The sequence below is a fragment of the Lissotriton helveticus genome, chromosome 12 (genome assembly GCF_964261635.1).
Source record: "Lissotriton helveticus chromosome 12, aLisHel1.1, whole genome shotgun sequence".
NCBI lineage: Eukaryota > Metazoa > Chordata > Amphibia > Caudata > Salamandridae > Lissotriton > Lissotriton helveticus.
The window spans coordinates 21,554,470-21,563,166 of NC_136073.1; the positions used below are offsets into that span (position 1 = coordinate 21,554,470).

General features: G+C 50.6%; 1 protein-coding gene across 2 annotated transcripts in view; it reads left to right on the forward strand.

Moving 5' to 3' along the window:
* Positions 1–8,037, forward strand: part of GTPBP3 (GTP binding protein 3, mitochondrial) — an 81,796-nt gene extending 73,759 nt beyond the window's left edge. For both annotated transcript variants that reach the window (XM_078669643.1, XM_078669644.1), the window contains one exon: positions 6,032–8,037. In XM_078669643.1, the coding sequence (XP_078525769.1) occupies positions 6,032–6,263 (232 nt within the window). In that variant the 3' untranslated portion in view covers positions 6,264–8,037. The remainder of the gene's footprint in view (positions 1–6,031) is intronic.
* The last annotated feature ends 660 nt before the right edge of the window (positions 8,038–8,697 follow it).

The following is an 8,697-nucleotide window of genomic DNA, read 5'->3' on the forward strand; positions in this document are numbered from 1 at the left end:
CCCCGTCCGAGCACATTCAAAGCCCACGAGAAGATAAAGTCATTGCAAAACAATAAACAGGTACCAGGAATATGAAGAGGAAGCAATCATACATGTAGAGCCGCAAGGCGGTCATCCGGTCACGCCACAAAGTAATAGTCCGGCGGTGCAAGGTCATCTCAACCCTGTCCTCGTCTATCCAGTGCCATAGGCACAGAGTGCACAAAGAACCAGAACATGAGGGGGCAGAGGTGAAAAACAGGGATTCCAAACGTCGAGCTACTACACAAGTTATAACGGCTTCGGACCGGATGAGTAAAAAAGGACAGCAACAGCAGCAGGCAACTCAAGCGCAGCTCCGCAGACCAAGGGGAAAAAATTGCCCCGGTGAAACAGTTACAGGATCTCCGCTCGGCAGGCCGAGGCAAAAAATCACCGGGGGACCCGGCGAGACCGATCCGGACGGATCTCGGCTGGAGGCTCTCCAATGCATCCACCACAGGGGAGAACTCTTGACAATACCAGGCAGCAGGCATCTGAACGTCCAAACAAGCGGTGGCCTTAGTATTTTCAATTTCCAGGAAATGCACCGCAGCACCCTGAAGCGGCGAAGCCATACACGCAGGGGACGGCCCAACGAGCCGGGAACAAAGGCTACCATCCAGCCCATCGACAGGCACAGTCATGGAAGCACGCCAAGAACACAAGGCGGCGAAAACGTCGCCAACTGTAGGCTCACCTTTACGGTATTCAGCAAACGTGCCGTGCGGCGAGCCAATGTCGCCGTCCCCAAATGGCCGTAGATGCAGGGTGTGGGCCGCCATCTTTGCAGCCCGGCGCGGCCGCGGCAATCTCCGACCCCAATCCGGCCACCAACAGAGCTCGATGGGACCCAGCCGGCAACAAGCAATGGAACCCTCAGGGCAAAAAGGCAGGCCACCAGAATATTGAGGCAGCCGGCGCCACCGACCCACGGGCGCCGCCCGCCGAGACCGGGCGGAGGGTGTCAAGATGGCCGGACAGGAGAACAAAGGGGAGACGAGTCGCCCATTCGGTCAACCCCCGTCCGTGGAAGGCAGCACTCCACCACCAGGTCCCCAGACAGCCAGACCAGGCCCGGTCAGACGCCACCGGTCCAACCGCACAATGGCCGCTCCGGCCGACCCCGCTCCTCCACCAAGGGGTCGGCCCCGGCGCTCCGCCCCGCCTGGGCGCCGCAGACGAGTACCAGGCCTGCCCGCCCCGGAGGCCACGAAGCGAACAAGGGCGCAGCTCAGGATCCGCGGCACTTAAGAACATCCGGAGCAGACGGTGAGTGCCAGCAAACCGTCATAAGTCCATATTCCAGCAAATAAGACTTCTCGGGGCAGGATAAGGTACAGGATAGACAGTTCATGCAGGAAGGTTTGACGGAGCCGAGCTACAACGCGGCCATCACGGTCGCGAGCTTGGCTCCTCCCCCCCAATGCTCATTCTTGGATGCCACCAAAATGGCCTCACTCATCCACAACTTGTTTTTAATAAACAATTCCATATATCATTTTGAAAATAAAATATACGACCAACAAGGAAACAGACCTCCTCCTCCACAGCAAGCCTTGGAATGTATTTCTCAGTGGCTGGGGTAGTTTAAGGAGACCCACAATGATCCAGAAAAAATTATACATGCTTTGTTTGTTTCACTCCTTCTTGGGGCCCTTCTCTGATGCATTTGTTCGCTAGTAGATAGTTTGACATCAGGTGCTCAGTATGTGTGGAGTGCTTCGGGCCTTCTCTAATAAATGCACTTCAGGTACACAGCAGCAGTCATTTACATTTATTTTCCCGATGAGTGTGGTTTGTAAATTAGAGACATTTTCAAGCTGCAGCGGGCAGACTGTCCCGACCCTTATTTATTTTTATTTTTATTTTTAGAGTTTTCTATAGCGCGAACTTGAACCGATAAGGTTATCAGAGCGCTTTACATAGCACCAGTTCCGTTACATATTGTCACAGCAGTTTACATAGAATCAGTTACATTGCACATTTCAGGCTCTTGACCCGTTTATGTTATCAGAGCGGTTTACATAAGACAGCATTCGATGTCCAGTGCCCTCCTCCGCCGTGTAGCGGGGGACCTCATCCAGCCCTCCGAAAGTCGTCGAGCTGTCGGGACTAGGCTCCAGGAATTTCAGCTGACCTAGGATCACACGCGTTACAAAAGGTGCAGATGGAAAAGAAAAAAATTGCAAATGTACAAGAGATAGAATCACAAGAGACATAAGACAGCATTCGATGTCCAGTGCCCTCCTCCGCCGTGTAGCGGGGGACCTCATCCAGCCCTCCGAAAGTCGTCGAGCTGTCGGGACTAGGCTCCAGGAATTTCAGCTGACCTAGGATCACACGCGTTAGAAAAGGTGCAGATGGAAAAGAAAAAAAATTGCAAATGTACAAGAGATAGAATCACAAGAGGAGGAGATACAAATGGATATACTCTAGGCCCATACGAAAGGTGCAGATAGAAAGAGAAAAATTGCAAATGTACAAGCGGTAGAATCACAAGAGGGGGAGATACAAATGGATATACTCTAGGCCTGTACTGGTCAGAGGCAATAAGAGAGACAGTAGGAAAGTCAGAAGGACAGTGAGAGGTCACTAAAATGGTGGACGAAAAACGTTGGTAGAAGAGGCACGTCCTATAGAGATAATGGCGGGGGAGCGTGAGGGTCCGAGTCCGAAGGTTCAGAGAGAGGGCTAGCATAGCCAGCAGGTCCAGGGGGGGGACAGGCAGTCCGCAGCAAAGTCGCAGCCACATAGATCATGAGGAGCTGGGCAGGGGAGTTCAATCCGGAGACCAGTGGAGGGTCAGGGGAGAAAGACCCCCGGCGCCCAGGCAGAAATGGAAGGCAACAAAGTTAGGTTTAGGCAAAGGTTTCCCCTGGCATGCGTTCGTGTCCCTTGAGCCAGTGTCTCCTGTGTCCGCCGGTCATCGGGAGAGTGTCCCCCAGGGCGCCATCTTGGAGTCAGGCACCTTATGCGCGAGGCAGCGTGGTCAGTGAGGGGGGGTGGGGAGGGGCACATTTCTGACCCCATTCTGACGTCTGTTGCGGGCGGAAACAGCGAGCAGCCAGCGATCCTACCACCCGGGATGTTGTCATCGGGTGGCCGATCGCAGAGGCAGATGTAGGCGATGTTCACCGCCAAGGGATCCATGAAGAGGGCTCACCCCCGCAGGCAAGAGCCCCAGAGAGAGCATGCGGAGTCGCCCCAGGGAGTGGCAGCAAGCGCTGGGGCCAGATAGTCCAGCAAGCAGGCAAAGGCGCCGATCTTTGGCTGGGAGTCACATCGGGCCGCCATTTTAGAGTCAGGCAGGCGGGGGAAGGCAGATTCCAGCCGTGGCCACCCTCGGTGTTTTGCCGCTTCAGAGGCCCCCGGAGACTATCTTGAGATAGAGGCAGCCCCTGCGTTCCTCAGATTGCGCCCGTCAGCCCATCAGCGTACCTCTTGTGGATAGTTGAGGTCCTCGGCGCTCCGGCCACCATTTTTCCCGCGGCCGTCCTCCACTCGCGTCTCCTCCCGATCTAGCTGCCGTGGCGCCAGGGGCGATCGGAGCAGCCCCGAAGGTGTCCTGCACCTTCCGATTCCTGTGGGTGCCGAATACAGCCCCCGGGCCACTGGGGCACCGCCAATCCAGGCTCCCGGGCAGCGCCGGAGCCGGGAGCCTTCCTTTGATAACCCCTATGAGGGGAGCCCAGGTACTCTGGTGTCTCCCTCTCTGTGAAGGTCAGCTGACGGGCCTCTCCAATCATTTTAAAATGGGCACTTGCAGTGTTAGAGCCAATGTGTACCTTTACTTTTTTAAGCTTAACAGTTTTCAGACGCCGCTTGGCAAGACCTCAATAGGAGCATCACAGCGCTCTGCAAATTGGGAAAAGCAGTGAAAAAAAGAAAATTATCAAAGTAAATCAAGATAAATAGAAGTATCAACTTTGTTTTTAATACGAGTGTTACACAATATGGAAAAGCAATAATAAGACAACCAGATGTTAGCTTGTTGAAGGGATACTTAGTTGAACTAAAAAGGATGAGATCTTCAGGGTACATGCCCGCAAAATGAATGTAGAAAGTTCCAACATCTGTAGGTATGCATGCATACATTTCGACACAGTATGCAGCATAGCGCCACGGGACAGGCAGTGAAGATGTGCAGCTCTGGACCAGCAGCGCGAGCATCCCTCCCTCCCGAATACCTATAGCACGGCCTCGGGGGTGGAAAGTTCCATCGCACAGCACAAGTCCAGGGCAGGTGGTGGCAGCCAGAGTGCACGGTACCCTCACACGCGCCTAGTGCAGCACAGGATGTAGCAGTGCGACTTCCATACCCACTCTCTGCCCTGGGGAGAGTGGACAGCCATCTCAGCTTTTTTCTCTCTCTCTGCCTGTCTGTCTATATATTCCACGTTCTCTCAACTTCCCTCCCGCAGTGTGAGAGACCTTTTATTATGTTTTGGTTTTGGCATTGTTATTTGCAATGTCAGTAGCTCAAACTCGCATAAATACGCGACCTATTGCATTGCAAATGCAATAGGTCTCGCATTTGCGAGAGATTGAGCTATTGGCATTGTAAATGACAATGCCATTTATTTATCTGTTTTCAAAACCAACACATAATTAAAAAGTTTGTCATTTTTCTCTTTCCCGGCACCCTTTTGTTCTTTTCTTTTGTTGCCCCTTCTCCGCATTCCCTTTTTCCTTCGAATACTTCCCGTCTCTTTTCTATTTACTTGCCTCCATTTCCTTCCATCCCATCTTTCTTGCCCTCTTTCTTTCTCCACTTTTCATTCTTTCTCGCCTTGTTCTTTTCTTTCCTTCTTCACCAGCTTTCTTTTCTTTGTGCAGATGTATTTCAAAATCCTTTACAGGATGCGGTCACGTTGCTTTTTAGCATCTTTTGATTTTTGTGTAAGTAAAATTATTAGTTTGACTAGACCAAGCAGCAGCAGACGCACATCTCCCCGGAGCTGGCTGACTGCCCCGTACAGGTCTCTGCAGTCCTTTCTCATGCTGGAGGCTGCCTTAGGGAGCGGTGAAGAGCTTCTGTATATATACTTTGCATGGGACCTCCGGGTGACGTAGGACTGCCATCAGTGCATTTTGGGCCCTCGCCAGTCACCTTAAAGTGCTTCCTCATTTCCTTCTCAGTTTCCCTGTTGGGTATGCCTCCTGGCGCCCTCTGTGAACCCCATTTTGCTTGAGGCTTTTGGTACTTTATTTTCAAAAAAACAAAAAAATGGAAAAAATGCCATTTGCAATGCCAATAGCTCTAACTTTAACAAAGCCGAGACCATTGCATTGTAAATGCTTGTTTATAGTGGTTTGAGACTGTGGGCCTGAATCGCACATAATTTGAAATTCTTTTTCTAACGTTCTAGTAGGGCACTTTTATCAATTCCCACTTGTGTTCATGGGAACAGCTTTCTTCATGTGCAATTGTACATATTGTACAATTGCATATGCAAGAAATAATTTGGAAAATATGAAAATGTGCTTTTTTTCTGCAAGGAAAATATCCCCCCAATCAGAGAGCCACTCTCCCTCCCCGGACAACCGTTTTACACTATACACCCACCACTGTTGGAAGTTTACTTTGCCCATTCCTGGACTTGAACCTGCCTGTGCAATGAGTAAATCTCTGTCCTTATCCAGTGTGTCAATAGTTTGGAAACATGTTTGTGAGTATCCACAGGTTTGTAGGAGGGTTCTCAAAGTTCCACACCATTCTCACCCTGCCACGTCAACAGCCTTCCATTTTCGTAATATTACACAATCCGGTAATAATATGCATACATCTCTTTGCACATGAAAATTCTGGTTTTGCAAACAGCAAACTTGGATTTGCACTAATAAAACAAACCATTTCCTCCTGTTTGTGGATCTTACATGTACAAGAGGTTTTGCGACTCCAGACGTTGTATAGTAAAGCGCTCTATAACTGTACTGTTTCTGTACCAGCTGTGTCGCGCCATCTAGAAATTCTTACCTGAGCCTCACTGTTTGCTTTTGTCCTTCCCAGGTGTGGGAACCCTCTTGTGGGCTCACCCAGTCTCACCCAGACCCGGCACCGCCTGCACCTGGGCGGCTGCCTCGAGTGCCTTGCCCGGTTTCACCGCCACAGGCACCTGGACCTGGCCCTGACTGCGGAAGAACTTCGGATCGCCCTGCGCCACCTTGGAAAGATCACCGGGAAGGTGGGCACAGAGGACATTCTAGACGTCATATTCCGGGACTTCTGCATTGGGAAGTGAGGTGGGTGTCCGAATGTGAGACTTCCACCCCAGATCCGGCTTGGCACCGTGAGGGAACTATCGGTGTCCCTCAGAGCTTCAGGAAGCAGAGGTCGAAAGAAGGTGTTGCTTCAAGGAGCTATGGATGTGTTGAGGCAGCTGGGTCCTGTTTCTAGATAAAGGTAGAGGCACAGTCTCTCTTGTGTGTGGAGTGTGAATGTACAGACTGCACCAGGTGTTGAAGCAGGGCTGGATTGAGGTGCACTGTCAGATCTCTGCATTGAACAGCTATACGAAGAGCAGGCAGACGCCTCTGCCTTTCAGGATAGAGAGGCATTGGCAGAGCTGTGCAGGGCTCTCAGCACAAGAATGACACAGACTGGTTGCTGCAAGCAGTGATAGACATGAGCTGACAGAGCTTGCATGGTTGCTAGGGCAAGGATGTCACTGGCTGTGTGCTGTCGGTTTTGGGTAGAGGTGCGTCGGGAGAGGTATGTGTATAGGCTGAATACGAGAATGAACATGGCTCAGTAAACCAGGCTAGGCATGCTTTTGTGACGATTGTGCAGGCCACACAAATGGAGTGTAGTGGGGGATGCTGCGTGGTCATCTTGTGATGCACTAGGAAGCTGTGCAAGTCGATTTGATGACAGGCACTTAAAAGTTTGCAGCTTAGTACTGGAGCACTCTGCCAGAACTGTGTGTGGTCCCGGGACTGGAAAGGTATTGGGATGACATGTATTGAGAGAATTGTTTGTGATTCAGTACAGAAATAGCCGGCAATGCTACAGGTGAGGAATGAGGTGCATTGACAGAGCTGTGTGAGGTCCCGAGGGTACAGCAGGTCAAGAGAGGATTGCACTGAAAAGGTGTCTTCTTTCCAGTGCCGAGGCACAAAAGTTTTACTACGGGTCCGGTTTGAAGTGCATAAGTAAAGCTGTGTCCGCTTCTAGTACTGTGGGAACAAGGGCTGCTGCAGGCCAGATTTGGGGTGCCCTGGAAAAGCTGTGTTGCTTCAGTAGCGGAACAGCAGTAGGTTCTACGGTTTACATGTTTCGGCTTCCGGTACTGAAGGAGTGAGGACTTCTGCAGGTCAGGATTGAGGTAGCCCGTTCTGATGAACAATACATTCAAGCGACATTGAAGAATACTGACCCATGATATATGGCTGATGTAGCTCCCAATCGCCTTAAGGAAAGCCAACTGCTGACCGCAGAGAGCTGCAGGATGTCCCTCTATAGGTTAAGCAAAGATAACTGCTAGTCCAGGCTGGAAAGGGTTCAGAGGCCGCATTGCACGGTCTCACGGCTGCAGGAGCATGCAACTGTGCAAGTGTTTTTATATCTTCACCATGCTTCACTGCACAAGTAGTCCTGCAAGCAGAGGTGTAACACAAAAGGATCCCCCCACAGATTGTGAAGAGGGGCCCTAAGCTTCCCATATCTCACAGATGTTCATTAGTTTTGGCTGAATGTGGCCCCCTGAAGGGTTGAGGGGCCCCTGAACAATTCCCCCTTCACAGCAGGGGCTGCAGGAGCCTGTGTTACACCCCTGCCTGCAAGGGCTGTAATAAGTGTGTCATCAAGGCTTCTGCCAGACCACTGTTCTAGTACATACTCGCCAGCATTCAGTGACTCTTGTGGCACATACATTTTTATTAACATCCTAACAGTTGTGCATCTAACGTCTCCATGCAGGCGTTCACCCAGGATCAGTTACAGAATCGGCTGGATGACCCTCAATGGAAAACCGTTGTGTGAATGTTTTTTGTACAATAAAGGCTGACCTGCTCAGTGTGTTTGGTTGCTCTTTGTACAAGTTTGGGCCCAGACTGACTTCGTAATTTCCATCTTGCTGTGGTAGCTTTATCCTTACCGAGACCTGCATTTTGAATCCTAAAGCAAGCATTTTCCTCAGGCATTAATTGTAATGTCCTGATGAAGATCCAGTTACCTAGTAAAGGGATCGAAACATCGTCGACTCCAGCACCTTGACGCAATTGAGAATTTTGTTGTTATAAAGTGCAATGGGGCTAATTAATGTGTATGTTCCGTGGCCCAAACTACTTATCTGTATCCTGGCCAACATGTGCAAAGCCCGAGTATGGCAACCTGTTTTGTTTGTTGTAAACTGTCCCACATGTATGTTCTTGCATGTTTCTTATATTGAATAATAAACATCCATTTGGATATATGAACATAGATGTAATTGTATCTCTGTGTTAAACGAGAAAGTACATTTATGTTGTGAGGCTCCAGTGTTCCTATACAAATGCTCACACCCAAGGTCCCTTCCAGATAGCTTGGGTGCCCTTGTTTCGTCAAAAGATGTAGAACTGTGAGGGGCAGCTGCAGGGCTTCCGTTGTCCCTGTCATGCCTCCGAAGACCTGAGGCCGCAAACACCTGACTACCGCCTGGGTTTGCAACCAATAGGAACCTGCATGAGGCTGCGCTG